The sequence below is a fragment of the Ahaetulla prasina genome, chromosome 1, assembly GCF_028640845.1.
Source record: "Ahaetulla prasina isolate Xishuangbanna chromosome 1, ASM2864084v1, whole genome shotgun sequence".
NCBI lineage: Eukaryota > Metazoa > Chordata > Lepidosauria > Squamata > Colubridae > Ahaetulla > Ahaetulla prasina.
The window spans coordinates 298558389-298582314 of NC_080539.1; the positions used below are offsets into that span (position 1 = coordinate 298558389).

The following is a 23926-nucleotide window of genomic DNA, read 5'->3' on the forward strand; positions in this document are numbered from 1 at the left end:
CTTTAACTGATAAATTCTAATCTCTACATAGTTCATAATCAGTTGTCAGTATACAAGTAACTTTAGGGCTACTTCATGTACAATGTCAGCAAGACTAGATACTCCTTTTTAATACTCTGATGAATTAATGCACTAGTCTTCCTCTTCTTATTTTGTAGGCTATACTTTTACATTTTGAGTATGCAATGCCTTAGAACAAAAGATTTTTCCCTACTCTGCAAGGAAACCATAATCTATCTCATAGAAAAAGGAAATACTTCATTCAGTTACCTAAATAAGTTTATTAGGAGGATGGTACATCTTGTGTTTATTTTGTGCTGGTCTGCCACATCAAACTCCTTATCTACATACTATCATAGTGATTGTATGTGCTAAAACTTTTATTAAATGTCATTACTTTTTCCCCTAAATACTGTGCTATTTATATAAGAATTACCGTATATACTCGAATATAAGCCGATCCGAGTATAAGCCGAGGTCCCCAATTTTACCCCAAAAAACTGGGGTAAACTGGGGACTCGAGTATAAGCCGAGGGTGGGAAATGAGGCAGCTACCGGTCGGGGAAACCCTCCCTCCCTCAGCCGAGAAGGCTGGCGGCTCCCCCGCCCCGCCCTCTCACTGCACCGGCAGGGCTTCCCCGCGCTAATGCAAAAGCCCGCCAAGTTTGCGCCATCCGGTATAATGTGAAAAAAAGAAGAAAGAAAAAACTCGAGTATAAGCCGTATATACTCGAGTATAAGCCGAGGGGACGTTTTTCAGCACAAAAAACGTGCTGAAAAACTCGGCTTATACTCGAGTATATACGGTATCTGTTTTTATGTATATCAAAATTGAAAGCTGGTAAAGACTTCTAAATCAACTTTTTTCTAATATTAACATCAGTAAATGTTTTAATGGTAGCTTAAAATAGTATACCGGTACTTTTCTTTCTTACCACTGGGTGTCATACAACCACAACAAATTGATTTAGTATTGCTTTAAAAAGGTTCAAAATGTTGTCCTGAATTTTTATTTAGTAAATCCTTGCTTACTAAAGTTTTCCATCTGGCCTGCTAACTCCTTATGAGGATTTCTGCACTCTTTGAGGAAAAACCAGTTCTCTCTAAAGATTATTTTTCAGTGTTACAGGTAACTTTTGACGTCAACATCAACAGATGGTTTGTTACAGCCAGTTTCTCCCACTTTGGAGGAATATGTAGGCCTAAAGATACATAGGGTAATTTGAGAACTGATTAGACCTATCTGATCTGACATCACTGTCTGAGTTTAGTTTTATATCCATGCAGGTTCCTACATGTTTTCTTCCAATAGGAATATGTTTAGTATTTGAAGAGTTCTTTGTAACAGTAAAAACCCACATTTCAATATTAAGTAGTATATAGATTGGGTAACCTTCCTTGTATCTGTAGAGTGAGAACACGGCCATTTTCTGCAATGTTTAGGAATTTATTTTTGTGTAAAGTATAGGTTGACTGAATGCAAACTAGTATGGACATGTATCTTTAAGAACTAATTACAAAGTTTGCCCTGTGTACATTTTTTTAAAGTAGCAATTTTCATACAATGGATAGTTCGTAAATATTTCGAGGGCTATGGGGAATAAAATATAAGTGGGTTATCTAGGTATTGTTGGCATCAGAAATGTCAGGGCAAATACAAAAATTGATCAACTATAATAGAAAACTATAAATTGAACAGTAATAAAATTGGGGAGCAGGGAAAGATAATAGGGTGAATGATTAAAAAATGATAGCTTTTCAACAAAAAGATTTAAAAGGGCAACGGTGTAAAATAAGTACCACATGAAACTGGAAGGCAGATCTCTTTTTGATATTTATTCATATCCCATCATTATTTTTACAAGTAAGGTAATGAATATATCTTAACACCTTCCTCTTCCCATTTTCCACACAACAACCCTGTGAAATGGGTTTGGCTGTGAGAGAGTGACTGGGTCCAAAGTCACTTGGCCGGCTTCCACGGCTAAGGCAGGACTTGAACTTGCAGTCTCCACTAGACCAAACTGGCTGTCTGGTATATCTGGCTAGATAGTCTTTAGCCATCCATGAACTGTTCAGTAGTTAATAGACTTGAATGTCTGGATCGGAGAGAGCCTCCAAGAATACAGGAGCTAGACCACCTCTGGCCTGGCCTAAAAAATAAATAAATACATATTAAATACATAACAATATTTACATAGGATTGACTCATATGTAAAATAGAAAGCAAGCTATTGGAGTGTATTATAAAACTCAGTCATAAAGTTCCCCACCCACTGCATAATAATACTATGTCTGCAAAGAGATTTGCTGACATGCTTTGCTGATTTAGTGACTAATACTACATCGTCTGTGACTTGTGCTATCAGCAAGTACAGTAATCAGGAGCTATGCAAGAATAACAATTGTTTCCTTCCTACTTTCTTATCTCCAGGATACTGTTTTTTAAAAAATTTTGCTTTGACCATAAAAGTATTTCCCTAGAAAACAAGAAAATCTCACAATAGGGAAACTTATCACTGATACCTTAACCCTAAAGCTTTCACCTTGTCTGTAGTTCTGTCACTGCTATTGGGTATAGAGCAGTGATGGCTAACCTTTTTTCCATCATGTGCTGAAGGGGGGGCGGCGGGTTGCATGCGCACATGCCCACACCCATAATTCTATGCACCTCGCTCCCACACATGCACGCAACCCACCCACTTCCCCCGCTCCTGACACGCGATGGCCCGGTAGGCCCATTTTTCTCTCTCATCTGGCTCCAGAGCCTTTCCAGGAGTTTGGGGAGGGCGAAAACAGCCTTCTCCACCCCTCTGGAGGCCAAAAATGGCCCATTTGCCAACTTCCGGTAGAACCGGAAGGCCCGTTTTTTGCTGTCCCCACCCTCCAGAGCCTCTCTAGGAGTCTGGGGAGGGCAAAAACGGCCTTCCCCACCCCTCCAGAGGCCAGAAACGGCCTGTTTGCCAACTTCCAATGGGACCTCGCATGCCCACTGATATCGCTACGCGTGCCACCTGTGGCACGTGTGCCATAGATTTGCCATAGGTTATAGAGTCACTCGCTACAGTCTCAAGGTAGGATACAATTTCCATACAAAGCATCAGATTGATTCCATCCCAAACAGGAGGGTAAAATGCTTCCTCGCTGTTCTTAAAGCTTTCCATAGAAAAGGGTTGCATATATTTTAGAGCAACTTTTAGGGCTTATAGGAATGACAAAGGGAAATTGCCTACACTTCTTGTCAGAGATACTGCATCCATTCACAGAAAGGTCAATAGGAAGCCTTATAAAAACCAATTAATAAATTTTGGTTTGGCTTGACTTTTAATAAATGTGCATGGATCTACTTAATAGTAATACCCATATAAATTTATTAATGTAGCCTGACTGTTCTGGAAAGTTAAGTACAGCACATTATTATGCATTCTTAACTAGAATTAGGCCCAAGTACAAATGGTTTTTATTCCCCTGCAAAAGTAAGTTGAGCAAGTAGTGTACAAGTAATGCTCAACTTAGAATGGGAGTTGGAACCAAAATTTCCATCATTTAGCCATGGCAGTTTCCTGCTGAACTGATTGCCTTCGTTAAAAAAATCTCATGGTTGACAGGTAAGGCAACTTCATGCTACCACTGACTTGGTTGGGGGAAGCTGGCAAGTCCTAGATGGCTTGCATGCAGGCAAGCAGTAAGTGGCTGCTGCTGGATGGGGAAGAAGAGTGTGTAAGGAAGGTGTGGCACCTCATAACCACGTGACTGGATCAAAGAGGGTGTGTGAGGGTGCATAAGGGTAAAAGAGAGGTGCAGCAAGACTTGGGGAGGGTGCAAGGGAGTACACAAGTAGCCTGGTGTGAGTGCAGAGGGGTTGGGGGACTGATTTGGGGAAACTTACCCCTAGCTAACCCACTGAATTTCTGGAGAAGCCACATAACAGGGTTATGAGATGCTGCCTTTAGTCATAAATTCAAGCCAGTTACCAAGCTCCCAGATTGTAATCACTTGATTGCAGGGGTCCTGAGCAGTGGTGGGTTGCCCCCGGTTCATACCGGTTCTGGCGAACTGGTAGTAAAACGGGGCAGGCTCCACCCACCCACCCAGATGTCATCATAGACGATTTGTGCATACGCAGAAGCTTCTGTGCATGTGCAGAAGCTCGGCACACGCGCGATCCCGTTGCAAACCGGTAGTAAGGGTAAATAGAACCCACCCCTGGTCCTGAGACAGCCAAAAGCCTGAGAACTGGGCATGTCTACCATTTGTTCAGGACCATTTTAACTTTGAACAGTTATTGAACGAATGGTCGTAAGTCAAGAATTACCTATATCCAGTCGTCCTTATTGCTGAGATGCACTTTCCTTTGACAGTTCATAGATGTCTTGGAAACATCTGATTATCTATTGCCAGAAGGAGAACATTTGAAGCATTACTTATTTAATTTATCCTTCTCAGGTTTTTTATGATTATTTACCCATTATCAGACACAGAAGGGAGCATTCAGCCTCATAAAGGTCTCCCATTCCTGAAATAAATACCAGTAGCAAACTGAAATTTTGGAAATATCTGATTACTATTTGTACCAAGGCTATGTCAAGTTTGCCTTAAAGATTTCTTGGATATATTTCAATTTTAAATCTGGACTAAAATGTCTGGCTATAATATAGATAGGACTTCTTTGCTTTTATTTATTGTTGTTGTTTTGGTGCCTTAACTCCTCACAATTGCCCAAACAAGACCACTCAGTTCTCGTGGCAAGTTTTCAAAGGTGGGTTTGCCATTACCTCCTTCCTGGGGGATGGCAGAGATTGGCCTTAGCTTACCCAGCTGGCTTTGTGCCTAAGGTGAGAGTAGAACTAATGGACTCCCACTATGTAGCCTACACCAAGCTGCAGTATACCATAGTCTCCACTATTGCAATCATTCATTCTATTTTCTCCAGATTAGATTAAACTAACTTAATATTTGATATGTTAATTTTTAGAGCCAGATATCTTACTACATTATACAATTTAAGTTTCACGGTAAATAATTTGGATTTTCTGCCAATAACATGGCATCATGTGCATGTAAAAGTATAAATGTATTTCCAACCAAGACATCCTTCCTACCAAGCACTTCAAGTATTCCTTACACATATATATTGTTGTCTCATCTTCATTTGCAGCATTTGTACATGCATCTTATATATATTTTTTTAAAGCCACATCTTCTTTCACTTCATCATGTAAAAACATCTTTTTCACACTTCCCTTTAATCAATAGCACACAGTACTATTGCAATATTATGTAACATAATTCTTGTTACCTGTTTCCAAGCAGCTTCCACATCCTCTTTCCATATGTCTGTTTTCTATTCATTATAATAGAAAATTGATCTATCTTCTAATATTTGTTCATACATTCCCCAAGATCCACTGTTTACACTTCCAAAAAAAATGTCTGTTTTATTTAAAACTTTTCATTAATTTACTGTTTCACTAATTACCTCAACCATTCCTAATAAATAATGCTTTCAGGTTTATATTCATTATTCTATCATGTGTACATATGAAGAGACATACTTAAACCTAGGTCCCTTCCAACCACCCTATGATTCCATGATTCAAAGTATTTGGAATAAACAGATATTTTTCTAACAAATACTTATTGTTCTCTTAAATTCTTGTTTTTCCAAATCTCCCAATAATTTTTTCTGTACTGTCTCATCTCCTTTCCACTCATACATTCAAAACACCTAGCAAAATATTTCCCCTCTGAATTGTGTTCATTCAAATGTTGCATTGGGGTTTTTTTTTCAAAACATTTCTGATTCTTTCATTATTATACTTCACTGGAGGTAATAGACAACTATTACCAACCTAGAAGTTTCTACATACCTACAGCTCCACAACAACTCAGATGACATTACTTCTTCTCCTTTATGACATTCATTCTAATCATTTCACTCATAATTAAACCTATACCTTCACTTTCCTGCACATATTCATCATTTTTATTCCATAACATTAGGACACCTTTACTAAGATTTATAACATCCTTCTTTTTTCTTAATTGCACAGATACATAACATATTTTTCTTTCTTCCATGTCATCTGCCAATTCTTGCTCTTTATCATTCACTCCTTTTACATTCCAGGTAGCAATCTTCTGTATGCCATGTTCATCACCAGACCATAGAAATTGATTTCCATTGCCCAGCTTGGTTTTGATCAAGGCTTTTACATAATATTTTAGTAAGATAGAGAAGGTGTGGATTTAATGACCAACCAAACCATTTGTAACATTTTCTATTAAAGCCAGTACCATCAGTTTTGGCATATTTTGGCCAAATTTTGCTACAACAGCTCAACCAAAGCTTAGTTTTATCCCAAGCATGTTGTTTAGGCTACTCCGCACGAGCCAGGATTGTTAATCTAGAGACTATTTTCTAAACTAACAGACAGCCGCCTACATCCCATCGACTCAGAAGTATATGTAATACACTAACAATCAAGACATTTTACTGTATATCAAACTTTGGAAACTCCCGGCAAACAAAACGTTGTAGCCCCCGGTTAATTCTTGGCTTCCACATACTACTGGAACGTCTTCCTGTGATGTGTAATCAAATGGCTGATTCATATTACCGGAGGCACTCAGTCAGTTTGAGCCTTTACAACTGTAAATAGGAGTGACCTTGTTCACCATATGGACAGGTGATCTCTCATTGCCAGCTCAGTGTTTGCTTTCTCTACCTTGAGCAGGGAGGGGACCAGACGTCACTCTGGAGTGGGGGTGAAGAAAGTCAGCCTGCCTCTTAAAACCTTACTTTCAGAAGAACCGGTTTGCAGCTGTCTGCAAGATTCTCAACAGGCACATTCTTCTCTTTCCCATCATGGAAGAAGGGAGGGGAATCCTGAAAGAGGGTTTTCTAGTTAAAAAGGTAAGACTTCCTCCCACTGATCTCTAACTGGGAGGCTTAATTATAACATCTTATTTAAATAATATTATTTATTATTTTTTAAATGATTACAAATAGTAATCTTCAACTGACTAGGTAAAAAAGTTATAAATCTAAGAAATAACAGAACAGTCTCTGGAAGTTCTCCCATGGTCACTAGGCAAGGATGAAGGAACTGAACTGGGATAACATGTCTTACAAAATTAATCTCTGTTCCTTCTCTTCCACAGTTCTAATTTCATTTGTAGCCTTGCCTCCTTTTTCAAATTCATGTTCTTAGGCAGCCTCTAGATAGGCCCTTGGCTTCCAGCTTTTGAATTATTGTAGATCCATTGTAAGTGAGGTGCAGTTGACTTTTACTTTTTCTTTGGAATTTCCAATGGGCACCAACGGGCATGATGTAGCAAGTATTTTGATGAGCTGTTTGAGGCTCAGTACATATTTCCACCTTTTCAGTAGGTGTGGTAGGACAGCTGTGTTGATCTTTGGTAGCAAAAATTCAGAAAGAGTGTGGTAACATGTTTTCCAGCTAACACTTTTTATAAAAGGCAAACTTTCTGTCAGCTCGCTTCAACATATGCAAAGTGCAACTAAACTGATATAAGATTTAAATTAGAATGATGGAATGAGTTGGAGAGGGAAGGACAGGTTGGTTGTGTAAATGAAGATTACATGAGAGACAGATCACAAGCACCTAATCATTTAACCATTGTAATGTATTAAAAGCGCATTGTGTTTGTTGAGATCTTTTGAGTTAACCTGAAAAGTTTTGATATATGCAAATTCAGCAACTCCTCACTTAAAGTCTCATTCCCCACCCCCCACTGCAATAGTCACTGAGACCTGCAATTGAATCTCCCAAGAGGTACTTTCAATAGTGGCTTTTTATGACATTTTGTCATAATTAATTTCTGGCATGAAAACGGTTTTCCACTGTAACAGCATAATGCTTTAGATTCCTACATTTTGAGCTATGCAAATGGTGCCTAATGCTACCAAATGAGAGGCACTGAAGAGTTATAGTATTTTTCTTTTGTCCATAATAGCTTTTTGAGAAAAGAAAAAAGAAAATAATAAAAGGTTACAACTTACATCTGAAGAATGATCTGTGCCTGAACACCTTCCACCTCAAAATAAAATTCTGTCAACTAGAAAGAATGATTATACAATAGAAACCTTCTCTGAAATCACACATGGCAGTATAACAGCTCTAAGAGTTGTAAATCTAATTTTGCGTAGCTTCTTTTCCAAAAACACCACACTACTAACCAGAGCATATAAAACATTTGCTAGACCAATTCTAGAATACAGCTCACCTGTTTGGAACCCTCACCATATCTCTGACATCAATACAATTGAACGTGTCCAGAAATATTTTACAAGAGTTCTCCATTCTTCTGAAAACAATAAAATACCTTATCCCAACAGACTTGAAATCCTAGACTTAGAAAACTTGGAACTCCGTCGCCTTCGACAAGACCTAAGTTTAACTCACAGAATCATCTATTGTAATGTCCTTCCTGTTAAAGACTACTTTAGCTTTAATTGCAATAATACTAGAGCAACCAATAGATTTAAACTTAATGTCAACCGCTTTAATCTAGATTGCAGAAAATATGACTTCTGTAACAGAATCATCAGTGCTTGGAATACTTTACCTGACTCTGTGGTCTCTTTTCATAATCCTAAAAGCTTTAACCAAAAACTTTCTACTATTGACCTCACCCCATTCCTAAGAGGACCATAAGGGGCGAGCATAAGCGCACAAACATGCCTACCATTCCTGTCCTATTGTTTTTCTTTTCTTCTTCCTATATATATATATGTTTATATCTCCTTATATTTACTCATATATTTGTTTATATACTATATAATCTTTTTGTATGATACCTACATATATTGTTGTGACAAAATAAATAAATAAATAAAACGTAAGAATTTACTGATTTCTCAGAGCTTTATGGAAAGTCAAAACAACACTGTGATCCATTCATAAACAGGCTGGCTTTTCCCACTGCTACATGATTTTCAGCCATAAATCATCCAGTGAGAATTAAAAGGGCTTTGAGCCAGAGGGCTTCTTTCCTACCAATCAAATGGACCTCAGACAGCCATGCTTTCTTTCCTTTAAATAGATATCCCTTGTACAAGAAAAAGAGAGAAAATGTACGACAATTGTGTCAGCAGTTTTATGAATGTGGAAGGGTAGTTATATAATGCAGCACATGTACGGGGACAAAAGTGCAATTTTTCAACAGGTATATACAGGAAAATGCATGCCTAAAGTACAGTGGGAGGAGCTGTTGCTGATAATGGTGGATGAGGGTCTGAACGCGCCACTCCTTTCTCACCTTGTTTATTTTCCATTTCTGCTTCCAAAGCAATTCCTTTCTCTCCCGTCTTCGGCACCTTTCACACTTCCCTGTAAGTTCTGAAAGAAGTGCATAGCAAGGAATAGAGAAAGGGAAATACCCAGTCTTATTGGTGTCCAGATTTGTTAGGAGAAAGAAGCTGCAATACACTCTTCACAAGGAGAGAATTTGGGATTTTTGTCTGGTTGCCATTTGAAAAACAATGAGGAAATGTGGGCTAATATCCCAAACGATAATATCTTCTGGACTGTTAGTAAAATTCCATGAAGAGGGCAGGGCAATTTCACTATCAATTTCACACTTTATCTGAAAGTATTTTTTAACAGATTAAACACATCTCCACCTAATTTTCAGTAAATGTGGGCTGGTTGCTTTTTTTTCTTTCAGAATGCAATACCTCTATTATACAAAATCTTTTAATTTTTATTATAATATATATCATCTGTAACAGTAGAGACACAGTTTGGAATAGCAACTAAAGATGCAAGATTGAAAAATGGGAGCCTGTAAGTTCTAGACTTGTTATAGACAGGAAGCCAACTGCTTTGAGTGAGACACTCTCAGCTCTAGGAAGAAAAAAATAGCAAACCATTCCTTTAAAAAATGCAGTTGCCAAGAAAATTACAGGGACTTGTGCAGACAGTAACCTGGAACTCTACTTGACGGCATTAAAAAAAAAATAGCCATATGGATTGTAAATGTGAGTGGGGCAATATTGGTTAAATTTATGCTATGGTTTTAATGAACATTGTAATTACTTTTATGAATCTGTGTTCTGTTCTAAAATACAGATCTCATATTGCATCCATGGGTTATTTTAATAAAAGCATAAGGGGAAAATTTAAAAAGTATAACAGCCTCGGTGGATAGGGTTTTGTTCAAAGTTCTATCAATCAGAAAACTTCCAAGGGAATAGTTGAATACAACGAAGGAACTACTGGGGGAAATAGGCAGCAATTGCCCTTTTTAATTTTAAGTTTTTTGTTTGTTTTTTTTATTGAGAATTTAGATGGAAACTTTTTTAAAATATATGTTATTTAGAGGCAGAGGAAGATGATAAGAGGGAATAGTCTTTGTGAGTTCAGGACTATTCCTAAGTAAGATGGAAATTGTCTATGTGATCGCTGGGCAGTTTTAAGAAAGAGTTGTTAGATGGTCTGACCTCTGATGAAGTAATACAGAAAAATGTTCAGATTGGTGAAATTCAAGAAGTTAACAGATGATTTATTAATGATGTTTTGGGGAATTATATATGGGGACTAGACTTCATTTAAATATTTTTCAGAATGGGATGGAATAGTATTTTTTTTTTATTAGATACGTGTAAATAACAATTAACTTTAAAAAGGAGAAGAAAATATATTGCATCAGACCACAATGGGGGGTAAAATTTGAAATATGTTTAAGACTGATAATCTGTTCACAATGCTTTTTTTTACTATTATGTTTATAAAAAATTAAAAAAAATTCAAAAAAAAAGAAATGTATTAATGCAATAAGTTATGAGTCGGAATGAATAAACGTGTTGCTTTGTGTAATTAGTGTCGCAGGTAGAGCTGCTTTTGAGCAGCTTCAGAAATCACTATTTGTATTTAAAAAAAATTATTGTTTGCAGGGTCACGTTGTCCCCAATTGGAAAGCAAGGTGGTTTGTTCTTCTTCAGGACAGGCTGCTCTATTATAAAGTGGTAGGAGGAAAGCAGGAGTCTTCTCCCAAGGGAAGGATTTTTCTGGACGGCTGTATGATTACTTGCCCATGTTTGGAATATGAGAACAGACCGGTAAGTCCCATGTTGGATTCTTTGCTTAGCTCGCTTACTACTATGTTGACTTTAAAATGAGAGAAAGCAATTAATGAAGAGAACCATCTAGGTTTTGGGAATGAGTTGGCATAATATTCTGAGAAAGCTGATTTCTTTTCAAAGAGGACTCCCCAAAAAGTTCATAGCTCTGTTTTGACTTTCATAGCTCTAAGACAGGGGTCTCCAACCTTGGTCCCTTTAAGACTTGTGGACTTCAACTCCCAGAGTTCCTCAGCCAGCTTTGCTGGCTGAGGGACTCTGGGAGTTGGTCCACAAGTCTTAAAGGGACCAAGGTTGGAGACCCCTGCTCTAAGAAGATGTATATATTATGGCAGGAAAAAGTGGGGGTGGGGGGAATGGGCAAGTCAGGGAAAAAAAACCTTTTTAACAGTTGGAATAGTTCAACTGGGAAACCGGTTACTCATACCAACTCTGAACTCTTTTACTGGATGTGCTGAAGCAGAGGCCAGACATCTATCTCTTCGTGATGCTTTAACTGGGATTTCCCCCAGCAAGCACTTCCAATTCTATTATTTTATAATTCTAACCTAGTGAATCCAGTTAGTGTAACCAATCACTCTTTAGTCTTTAGACACGATGTGCTTTAATTTAGGTTCTCACTCCAACTCAGGTGATTGGATTTGATGGCCTAATCTAACTGATCTAAGATAACCAATTAACCTAATCCAATTTTAATATACAGCCCTCCCACAAGCCACAAACATCTAGCTATTGTCTATTAGTTTGGACTTGTGTCACTTCCCTGCAACTCCTGCATATTGCAGATCTGTTGGGTAATTTAAGGTTGCATTTTCTGATTAAGAAGATGGAAGATATAGGTAGACAACCTAATATATTTTCAATAGTTTAGCAGGGATTGTTTTCAAGACTGAAAATCAGGAGCAGGGAAAGAACCATTGAAATTATTTTCTTATTCAGATTCAATTAAAAGCTATACCAAATTTTGTATGTTAACCTAATGATTTTCCTCAGATCTAATGAGCTTTTCATCCTACTGATCTTGGAATGCATGGGATTCCATTTGTGTTTTTATTTTTTTATTTATTTATTGTTGTTGTTGTTGTTATCTCTTGCTCATTTGTCTAATTTATTTAATGGGGGAATGTCTTGCTTTAGCAATGAAACATAACTCTCAGTTGGAGTCCTATAAGGCCCTTTCCTTTTATGGCCATTCCTATAAACCCTGCTTCTTATGCTGTTCTTTTGCAGTTAGTTATTAAGCTAAGGACAAAAACCAACACAGACTATTTCCTTGACTGTTGCTCTCGAGAAGAGCGCGACATTTGGGCTTTGGACATCACGGGCGCTATTCATGCTGGCAACCCAGTGCAAGTTCAGCAACTTCATCTCATGAGAAACTCCTTCAAACTTCCTGCGAATATCAGTTTGAAGTATGTGGTAAAGTTCTCGATCTGTTTTTGCATGCTGCTCAGTGGTGGGTTGCTCCCGGTTTGGACCGGTTCTATAGAACCGGTAGTAAAACTGGTGGAAGGCTCCGCCCACTGACCCAAACGTCATCAAAAGTGATCTGCGCATGCACAGAAGAGCACACGTGCATGCGAGTGGAGCGAGCACATACACACAGGAACAATGTGAACTGGTAGTAAAGGTAACTAGAACCCACCCCTGATGCTGCTGGTTTGGACTGAAAACAACAAGCACTCTTTTCTATATGTTAGGAATGAGAAGTTAGTAGTTCTTGTCACTGAGCCAAACATCTCTGCAACCCCAGGCTTCCAAGCCAGTGGCAAGGGATGCTTGATATTGTAGCTCATCCACATCTGAAAGGCTATAGGTTTCCCACCTTCTCTATGCATGTACATAAAATTTCATGCACATACACTCAAAATTTCCTGATGCATTTCCTCTGGAACATAGATGAGCATTACTGATCTACGAATCCAGCTTAGTCTTCCATACTATATCATAACATTTTGTAATGCAGTGTAATAAAGCAAAGATAATGGCTACTGGCAATAGAGGATGCCCATCCCTTGGGAGAAATTGATGAATTCCACTTGCATGTAAACAGAACTGGATTCCAAACATGTTATGAGTATTTTTGGATTGAAAACATGCTATTAGCTGAAAACAGTGGAATGTGGGTGAACAAAACTGGTTCTTCTGTTTGTTTATCACTGACCCTCTCTTGATTTTTTTTTCCTCCAGTCATATTGTGGACAAAATGTATGACAGCAGCAGTGGAATCAAGATAACACCCAATACCAGACAAGGCAGCTTGTATAAAGAAAGCTTTACAGGTACACTTGTCACCAACTTTGTTCTTCTTTGTGGTCCTCTATAGAGACATTTTCTACCAGAAAACATTTTCAGAACCTGTATTAATTATCAAATGTGTGAAAAATAATAAAAAATGCATTTTCAATTTCTTTTCTTCCACTGCTTGCAAAAAAAACAGGAGGCACATTTTAGAAATTGCATGGAAATATGCTTTAGATGAAGTTACCAGAGCAAGTGTGTTAGTTGGTTAGAGTGCTAAATTAAATCAGATTCAGATTCATCTCACTAATCAGTTGTAAAACTCACTAGGAACTTCTGCGGAAAAAATGGAGAACTGAAAACAGCTCCACTGAGGATGGAGCCAACAACCATAGCATAAAGAAGAGCCAATGGGTAGACCCGCTCTTCACAATTCTTCTTTGGACACATGGTGGACTTGAGATTGCACATACATATTCCATACAGTTGTTCCTCATGAGTAGGTTGCAAAACAATAGTTTAAAGCAGGGGTTTCCAACCTTGTCAACTTTAAGACTTGTGGACTTCAACTCACAGAATCCCTCAGCCAGCAAAGCTGGCTGAGGGATTCTGGGACTTGAAGTCCATAAGTCTTAAAGTTGGCAAGGTTGGAGACCCCTGGTTTAGAGCTCTGAAGATGGGAGAACAGCCATCTTGGTCAAATCAGAGTTTGCCTCTTCAGAAGGATACTGAGTTTACAAGCATCCTCTTCTAATCACTTTCAGAGATTGCTTGTTAACTTTTCAGCTATTAAGAATTTTTGAATTGAAAAGTCTGAAAAAAATGAGTTATTTTGCTTCAATCCTTAGCAAAAGACGTTTTGAATAGAGTTTAAGGAATTTTTTTGTGAAACAACTTTTTTTTAATAAACAGAAAAAGGGTGACTTTTCCAAAATTTTGCTTTTAGAAAATTACAAATGGGCCCATATAAATTTGAAAGGAGAATGTTCCCATGAGAAACATATTTTAACTGTGGAAGTACTGATGGCTATTTTTGAACAATGGACCCAGAAGTTAATCTTAAGTGTGTCTGCGTTATACCTTCTTCTGTGTTGTTTTTTTTGACTAGACATTTCTTGGGAAAGATATGTTGGCAGCAATCATACAGTATATTCCCACTATTACCTGGTTTGCTTGACGTTGAGCTTGTCGATCGAAAGGTCGGCAGCTCAGCGGTTCGAATTCCTAGTGTTGCCTTGTAAGGGGGTGAGCTCCTGTTACTTGTCCCAGCTTCTGCCAACCTAGCAGTTTCGAAAGCACGTAAAAATGCAAGTAGAAAAAATAGGGACCACCTTTGGTGGGAAGGTAACAGCGTTCCATGCACCTTTGGTGTTGAGTCATTCCGGCCACATGACCACGGAGACGTCTTCGGACAGTGTCAGCTTTGAAACAGAGATGAGCACTGCCCCCTAGAGTTGGCAACGACTAGCACATATGTGCAAGGGAAACCTTTACCTTTAAGTGTTTCAGGAAGAATTTAATTAAATTTATTCAGAAAGGTTTTAATATATCAGTAAATCTTCAAACTGATAACTTTTTAAATTTATCAGAAGGACATAGTATTGCTGTCTCCCCTTCTAGTCTTGGAGGTGGCAGATGGCAGTAGATATTGTTTGTCTGATTAACTCCGTTTCTTCCTTTCAGGCTCCATACTAGTGGACTGGTTGATTTCTAGTAGCTTTGCAGCTTCCCGGCTTGAAGCAGTCACACTGGCCTCTGTGCTGATGGATGAAAATTTCATTAAACCTGTGGGAGTCCGCAGCACTGAAGCCATGAGGAATGGAGATTTGACTGAGCAGTTTTTAGATGACTCTACTGCCTTGTATGCATTTGTAAGTGATACAGACTTTGAAAGCTGAATATCCTCCTGCATACAGATGAGGTTCAAAAGTTAGCTATGTCAGTTGTACAAATAGAAAAAAAAGTGGGCAAACAAATGATAAAATCTTGATAAATCACTTGTACTTTCTAAATACTTTCAATGCTTTTTATCTAAGATTATGATATTAATTGGACTTTGCATAGGTGTGACCTACGTAGATGTGGATGTAAATATAACTCTGGAGAACACTGCTCACAAGGATGAACTCTCTCCTTGCATTGTGCATTTTTGTTACTGTGATTGCTTGCCAGGATGTGCTTTAGGAATAACAACTAAGCACTGCAAAATTGCTCCTGGTGGGCACCATCTTATATTAATAAGCTATCTTCTTACTTTTGGATAAAGATAGCAACATCAGCCAAGTAATCTGCAATGGGCAGCTCTGGATTTGCCTGCCATTTTAATTTCCCAGACTGTACTAGGAAAAATAATTTAAATGGTTGAGGACGAGGAGAAGAAGGAAAAGGAAACTAGCTTGGAGATCAAAGCTTGTAAAAATGAATGAAAATCAATCATGCTAAAGGATGAAATCAGTATTTGTAAAACTTGTATTGACTCTTTAGTAACATAGTTCGATGCTTTTGTTTTTACTGCAGGCTGAAAGCTATAAGAAAAAAATTAATACTAAAGAACAGCTCAATATTAACATACTTGAACTGAGTGGCACAATTTTAAAGCAAGGCTTTTTGATAAAACAGGTAACCATGACTTTAGAATTTCAAGATAATCACGGAATGGGGATGAGGCAATATTTTATTGGTATCTTCTAAAGCTCTTTTTGAAATAAAATGGCATTTTAATACGAAACTCTCACAATTTAATTAATGTACAATTAGCAAATTAACTAACTTCTGAACAAGACTTAGATGGTAACTAACTGAAACTCTTCCCATTATGTTTCTGTTAAAAAGAAGTGTTAGAAATAGAGAATAAATAGAAGCAATCTTCTAACCACTATATGTGACTTAATGAACATAGTTTTCCTCTCAGTGTGATACAGAAAGTGACACCCAAGCATCATTGTCATGTTTTTGGCATGGCAAAATGTTCTTTCTACACAGCACAGTCTAAACCAGAAGGCAGGCCACAGGCTCACACATAACTTCTGAAAGCTTAGGGAGTGGCCCACAAAAGCTACTAACATTTATTTACAAATTGTAATTTCTAATATGACAGGTAGGGGGTTAGGGTAATAATAAAATCAGTACATCAACTTTGCTCTACCACCCCTAACTGACCTTCACCACCTTCTTGTGGTTTCACAAGGTAACTTGTACTACACCCAACCTCGAGAAGGCGGCCTTGAGTGCCAGCAGTTGCCTCACAGAGCCAGTCCAGGTGTGCTTTGTCAGCAGCAGAAGTAAGAAGATGATGAAAATCAGGGACAGGAGGGCAAGGACCATGGAGTGCAGGAGCAAAAGGACCTAAATGGGGGGAGATAAATGGGTGGGGCTTGTTGAAGCGCATCCTGGGGTTTCAAATGCAAGAGGGGGCTGCCAAGTGACCACAGGAGCTCTTCAACAGCTGTAACTCAAGTCCAGGCACAAGTATCATTTGTTCAGCGTCATCCTAACTTTCAAACAGTCTCTGAACTAATGGTTATTCAGCACTACCTGAATTATCCCTTAGCTTGTCTTCTGCAAAGATACAAGGGAGTAAACAGATAATGCAATATTTTTTCTCTACTATTGACAATTACAAGAGATCCGTGTTTTGGAGAAAGAAAATTAAATCTATTTTACAACTTTCAGGGACACAAGAGGAAGAACTGGAAAGTCAGGCGCTTTGTCCTGAGGTCTGATCCTGCTTTCTTACATTATTATGACCCCACAAAGGTGAGAAAAATGGCATTGCAATGTTCGAAACTCCCTGCATGTGTTCCTTTGGGGAATGTTCCCCCTCCCTCCAAATGCCTCAAGACTTGCTGATGGGTAGGAGGAATGAATTCTGCATGGATTTAAATAAGGTTGAGGGCAGATCCCTTGAGATCCCCACTGGATCCTAAATGGCCCACAATACAGAGTACATCTTGAGTAGTTTGCACTGTGCTGTAGTTCGTCTCCATATTAGTTGTAAGTCATACATTAATATGCCAATTAAGTCATACTTAATATGCCAATTAAGGATTTGAAAGTTGGACCATAAGAAAGGCTGAGCGCTAAAGAATTGAGACCTTTGAATTCTGGTGCTGGAGAAGACTCCTGCGAGTCCCTTGGACTGCAAGGCGATCAAACCGGTCAGTCCCAGAGGAGATCAACCCTGACTGCTCTTTAGAAGGCTAGATCCTGAAGATGAAACTCAAATATTTTGGCCACCTAATGAGAAGGAAGGACTCACTGGAGAAGAGCCTAATGCTGGAAAAGATTGAGGGCAAAAGAAGAAGGGGACGACAGAGAATGAGGTGGCTGGATGGAGTCACTGAAACCGTAAGCGTGAGTTTAAATGGACCCCAGAGGATGGTAGAGGACAGGAAGGCCTGGAGGAACATTGTCCATGGGGTCGCGATGGGTCGGACACAACTTTGCAACTAACAACAACGCCAATTAAATACAAATCTAAAAAGTAGCCTAATATAACATATTTGCTTTGGGAACAGATATACCTTGTGGTTATTCTTTTCTGTCATTGAAAAAAACACATTTGGGTTTGGGATGAGAGAAGTTACGTTATGGAATTTCAGCACGATACATACTACTGAAGTTTTTTTTCCCCCTAGGCAAATATGATACATATAGGAGTCCTGTTTTTTGTTTTTTGTTTACTCTAGTTAGAGAATGAAAATCAATTCAGGAGTAAAATAGTGAGATTTTATATAAAATTATTTTTAATGCTACTCAGCTTAGAGTTCTACATCATTATTTAACCATTTTGTTAGGAAGAAGTGTTAGGAAGATTTTGCTGATTGGGAGTCACACAGAGTTTGATATAAGATGGGCATAAATGTTTTAAAATAAATAAATTGTGTTTATCAGAGCCATCTGAGGACTCTGGTTAGATCTCAAGTCATTTCCTGTAGCCTGTAATTCTATACTGCTTGTGTTTGAGAGCTGGGCAAATTCAACTATGTGTGTTTGAAGCCAGAGTAAAACACGATGTCTCATTTAGTGATCACATTGCTTAGTGACAGAGTTACTTGTCTCAGTTGTGCTCATTTAGCAAGGTTTACCTGTAATCATATCTTTTAAATCTTGCAACTCTCCAAAACTTGTGAAGAGACCCTTTTGTAGGAAGTCTTACCTTACCCCAGCTCCTAGGTCCTAACCATCAACTGGCCCTAACACTCTTTTAAACAAAAAATACAGCCTCACCTCCCCAAACCACTCAGAGATTTTGCATATGACAAAATAACTACACAACACATCAAGATGGAAGTAGGATGGGGAGAGGAACCTACGAGATTTTTAACATTTCCTTGTGCATAGGTGGTAAGAATGTCTATTTCTCCAGAACCATTGTGAGGGTTCGGGGCATGGCTGTGATTCTTTGCTACTTGTTCTCAGTGTTGTGAGTCAGCAAAAGAGAAGTTAAGTCCAGACCGTCTTCAGACTGCTTTTTAAAGGACTGAAAAAATAGGAGTGTTGGCAGCATAGGAGTGCCTTCAGGCAGTGTAAAGTGTTTGTTGAAAACCCCAGGTTGTTGAAACCCTGTAATCAACTGTGGAGATTACACCTAAGGTCTAATGTGCCGTGCAAGTTTAAAGCTGCTGCTATTCTCAGCTTGTGGAAACTAAAATCTGAGACAAAATATCAGTTTCAGTTTCTGCCAAGTTGATAATGGCAACCACTTTAAGATGTCCTGCATCACATGTGGCCGAGCTTAGAAGGCAGTGTCGTGTCCCACTCCTCCGCTGACGGCTGGGTCAGGGAAATCCGAATCAGGCTTGCCTCTGCAGCTCTGCCCAAAGTCCTAGCAAAGTCCTCAGAGCAGGCAGGAGACCAGTAAGTGACTTCAGCAAGATAAGTTCGACTTTTGCCTGACTCAGAGACTGCCAGAAAGTAGATCCTTTATATAGGCCATGGGGTGTGGCTCCATGACTCAGCACTCATTAAGGCCTGCCCCTCCCTTCCTTCTGTTGCCTCCGCCTCTCCAATCTTCTGATGCGAGGATTACTCCAATCAGCTGTTGTTGGGAGTAAACCCTCCTCAGACTCACCTGCTGTGGAGGAGGGGGAGGGGTCTAGCTGCTCCGTTTGCCTGGGCATGGAGTCAGGGCTGGGGCAGGGAGATGCTCCTTCTTCTGCAGTTTGTGTGGGCATGGAGCCAGGACTTGGGCCGGGAGGCATACATTCCTCAGTGTTCTGGAGCAGGTAAGAAGGCCCCGGCTGCTCTGAGGGCGGGCAAGACACAACAGGCAGTGTCCACATGCTAACATTACCATGGTTTATCACAGGGGTGTTAAGCTCACGGCACGGCAGTGTCACATGACATATCGGGACTTTCCCCCCTTCGCTAAACCAAACATGGGTGTGGCCAGCGCGTGATGCATCCAGCCTGTGGCCCGGGAGTTTGACACCCATGGTGTAGAGCATCTTCTCAGACAGAAGCAAACTCAAGCAAAACTTTCCCTGCCTGTGTCAAATTTGTTGAAGGGAATGTAACATTTTGATGATTTGCTTTACTCACATTGGTCCACTTTTTTCCTCCTATAGGAAGATAACAAACCAGTTGGGGGATTTTCTCTCCGTGGTTGTCTTGTTTCAGCACTGGAAGACAATGGAGTCCCTACAGGCAAGTTATTACCTTGCAAGATCCAGTCTTACTGTTATTTTGATAGCTTTCTTTGTTTTGGTTTGTTTTTGTTCATTGATAAAGATTAGAGTGGTCCTTCATTCATTATTTGCAGGGGCATTGGAAGCAGCCCATGTTACACCCCCCCATCCCCCATCTGCTGCTCGTCTCCTTTCAAGACCGCGTGTTACACAATATAGGACAAGCGCAAAACACAGGAGAGCAAATGGAATCAGGATTTTGCCAGCAACTCCTTTTATCACCCAGCAAGGCCTATTTCTGCTAAGGAATGCTTGTTACAAAGAGCTCCTAGCACCCATCCAATGCATTGGTTTTCTGCTAGGGCCAGTTCTTAAAAGAAGTGGGGGTGGGTGCATAAAATATGGATGCTGCATACCCCAACTCCCTCTCATTTTAGCCATATTATACACAGACAAAGGCACACCCTTCTTAAAGCCACAGCAAAAGCAGCTGTCCAAAAGGGAAAAGGCCAACCACCCACCCCACAGACATTTCTTTAACTCAAAGTTCATCAGGATAGCTCAGGGGAGGGCAGTCGCAGCAGCAGAAATGGCTGTGGTTTCTCTTCAGAAATGAAAAACTTAAGCCACCTTATTCCCAGATGGAATATAACAGATTCCGAAAAGAAGAATTGCTTAGTTGCTCACATGGACCATTTGTCTCACTTTTGAAAGCATTTTATATATGACTTAAGCAAAGTTCATGTAATGCAGAATGGAAAAGCAGGTTAGCAGTGTGTCTTCTACAGCAGGGGTCTCCAACCTTGGTCCCTTTAAGACTTGTGGACTTCAGCTCCCAGAATCCCTCAGCCAGCAAAGCTGGCTGAGGAACCCTGGGAGTTGAAGTCCACAAGTCTTAAAGGGACCAAGGTTGGAAACCCCTGTTCTACAGTATCCTATTCTGACATTCTCCCTCTGAGAGATTGCTGGTACTTCAGCAGCTTTTGGTCCTTTTTTGGGGTGTGGGGGCTGCCTTTGAGTAAGTTTTTGAGTCTAGCCAAGTCCTCACAGTTTTCCTGGCAAGATTTTCAGAAGTGGTTTGCCATTACCTCCTTCCTAGGGCTGAGAGAGAGTGACCGGTCCAAGCTTACCCGGCTGGCTTTTTGCCTCAGGCAGGACTGGAACTCATTGTCTCCCAGTTTCTAGCCTGATGCCTTAACCAATGCACCAAACTGGCTCTCTTTACAGATAGTCTTGACTTATGACCACAATTGAATCCAAGGTTTCTGTTGCTAAGCGAGATACTAGTTAATTGTGCCCCATTTTATGACCCTTCTTGCCACGGTTGTTAAGCGAATCACTGCAGATGTTAAAGTAGTAACAGTTTTAATTGAATCTGGCTTCCCCATGCAATGGTCAGAAGTGTGAAAAACAGTCAATAAGTCACTTTTTTCACTGCTGGTGTCTCTTCGATCGGTCACTAAATGAATGATTGTAAGTTGAAAACTATCTATATGTCCTATTAAATGACCATTATCTTTTCTCTTGCAGGAGTGAAAGGAAATGTGCAGGGCAACCTCTTCAAAATTATCACAAAGAATGACATTCACTACTACATACAGGCTAGTTCTAAGGCAGAAAGAGCTAATTGGATTGAGGCAATCAAGCCACTAACATAGGAGATGTACCAAAGCTGCATTTATGGGACAATTTAATACAGGGATATAAAAAGGAACTGGTTTTTGAGATTGCTGGCTGAGTTGTTTTAGCCTGGCATGAAGTTAGCGCCTGACAGATCTACTATATTTAGGCTTTTTCTCTGAAGCAATGAAGCATATTAGGACACATCCACTTCATCAGAAGTTCCATTTAATTCTGACAATTTGATGACATGTTGATTGCCTGGCACTTAGTCTGCAGTTTGGAATATGCTGTCTGGAACGCCCATCTGAAATAGAACTAAATTGGCTGCTGAGGAGAAACTAACAAATTCAACCTTCTGAAACCAAATCTGTACCTTTCAAATTTGATTTCATGCAAATTCCTTAATGATCTACTGTCTCTCTTTATATGTCTCTATACTTGCAGGGTCTCTTCCCTCCTATTTAACTTGTGGGAAGCTCCAGGGATGACAGCATTATCTGGGAAGGTGGAGAGCAAGATTGTTGCTGTGATACAAGAAAGCTTAGTATTTACATTTTGAAGGCAGGAGCAAATTCATCATATTAATATTGCCATGGCTTTCTAACTTAACTTTCTAGCTCTAGATTTCCTGAGAGAACAAAGTTTGCTGCTTGCCTCCTGTTCATATCCAGGCCCAGCATGACTTTAAATCAATTATGTTGTCAGTCTGACCTGTCCTACAGGATTCCTGTAGTGATCAAAAGAGAGATGGAACTGAACAGCTATCGGGTGCTATATTGAGTTCCTTGGAAAAGGGACATTTCTGTGAAATACACTGGGATGGCAATATGAGAAGTTTCATGTGTTGAGCGGTCCACTGGCTGCTGTTCTCATAGGGTGGGAGTGGAAGAGGAAAAATGTCTTAAAATGTAATTCGTATTTATAATCTGAGCATAAGATCAGATTTTACTTAGAATTGGTGTCAGAAAGATCACTTATATTTTTACCATTAACACTGTGTTTCTCCCCCCCACCCCATTCCAACTCCATTCATTGTATATGATCCTGCATGAGTGTAAACATTGAGTAGTGATTTAGATGTTCATATTTTTATTTAAAAAATAAACCAATTTTTTACTCTCGTATTCCTTAGCTTCCTAAAATTTCTTTTTAAAAAGTACCATAATCATTTGGGGACTCTGAGATCACACTAAGTAAAGGCATCTTGAGCAGTGCTAATTTAAAAAGTTGGACAAGTCTACCTCAAAGCTGAGTCTAATGTTCCAGAATATAGAATTATCTGGGAAAGTGCTACATCTCAAACAAAATACCTTTTCTCTTAATTCCAAGATAAACTCTGAATACCCATTGGCAATGATATTTAATTAAAAAGTATTAACTACAGTGTTAGCAAGTTATTACTTATTAGGTCTACTACTCAATATATTCTAATATACTGTATGAACATGATTTCTGTTTGCATCTGCATTTTTTTTTCTGATTGGGTTTTTTTAAGTCTGTTGTTATAGGTTCTAAAGTCTATTACATGTATTGCTCTATGTAATACTATACACACATACACAGACAGGAGGAAGCATTACACAATATATAATTATATGAATATCTGTATTAACATTTAAATGTTAATCTTGCAGATTTGCTAACCACCCTTGAAAGGGCTCTATTTTGCTTTATTGGAAACAACTTTAAAAGGGATATTAACAGGAAAAGGAATTTACTTTTGACTGAGCATTTAGGACTGTCAGTGTTTCCAAATACTGATGTCAACACATACCCCTAAATTTTCAAAATATTTTCTGAGTGTACAGATCCTTGAAGTTATGTAGTAGATCTATTCTAGCATATCCCTAAACTTATCCATAGCATTGCTATTTGACTGTTTTTGAGTTATAGTCAGACCACAGATTTGTACAAAGTCATTATTTTATTTATTTCGTTAAAATTATAAGAGTGTCAGTTTTATCTTATTGTTTGGCTAATTATCTTCACAAGATGGAAGTTGCATTTTTATAACATCTAAATGCTTGCTTGTTTGTTTTTTATGTGATTTATATTCTGCCTTTTGTGCAGGAGCTTGAGGCAACACCCATGGTCTATATCCCAGCCCCCTTAGTAACAAGCCTGTAAGATAGGCAGGGCTGAGAAAGAATGATTGTGTAGAAAGCCATGTGTAGATAATGTTGGAAGAAAACATCCTAGTTAACATAATAGAACCCTAGGCTTCTAGGAAAGGAATGATCTCATTTGACAATTGTGTATAAAATCATTTTGGCAGATTGACAGTAACCATCAATAGGATAAAATGTTTGATTCTTGTAGCACAAGC

General features: G+C 39.0%; 1 protein-coding gene and 1 long non-coding RNA gene across 2 annotated transcripts; one reads left to right on the forward strand and one right to left on the reverse strand.

Moving 5' to 3' along the window:
- Positions 1–1829: 1829 nt before the first annotated feature.
- Positions 1830–6705, reverse strand: LOC131187507 (uncharacterized). The gene is made up of 3 exons (XR_009152564.1): positions 6621–6705; positions 4316–4391; positions 1830–2153 (listed from the first exon to the last, which is right to left on the reverse strand). It is a non-coding gene; the product is annotated as an uncharacterized LOC131187507 (long non-coding RNA).
- An 18-nt stretch (positions 6706–6723) lies between these two features.
- PLEK2 (pleckstrin 2) lies at positions 6724–22737 on the forward strand. The gene is made up of 9 exons (XM_058161872.1): positions 6724–6916; positions 10922–11086; positions 12338–12519; positions 13298–13389; positions 15032–15219; positions 15866–15967; positions 17021–17104; positions 19918–19996; positions 21508–22737. Exons 1-9 carry the CDS (start codon positions 6869–6871, stop codon positions 21633–21635), a joined length of 1068 nt encoding a protein of 355 aa, XP_058017855.1. The 5' UTR covers positions 6724–6868; the 3' UTR covers positions 21636–22737.
- The last annotated feature ends 1189 nt before the right edge of the window (positions 22738–23926 follow it).

Bases quoted from the DNA above. Each gene is read 5' to 3' on its own strand.
- PLEK2 (XM_058161872.1), top strand. From the start codon at position 6,869: ATGGAAGAAGGGAGGGGAATCCTGAAAGAGGGTTTTCTAGTTAAAAAG. The intron at 13,390-15,031 runs GTACACTTGTCA...TCTTCCTTTCAG, and splicing joins GTATAAAGAAAGCTTTACAG to GCTCCATACTAGTGGACTGG. The intron at 19,997-21,507 runs GCAAGTTATTAC...TTTCTCTTGCAG, and splicing joins AGACAATGGAGTCCCTACAG to GAGTGAAAGGAAATGTGCAG.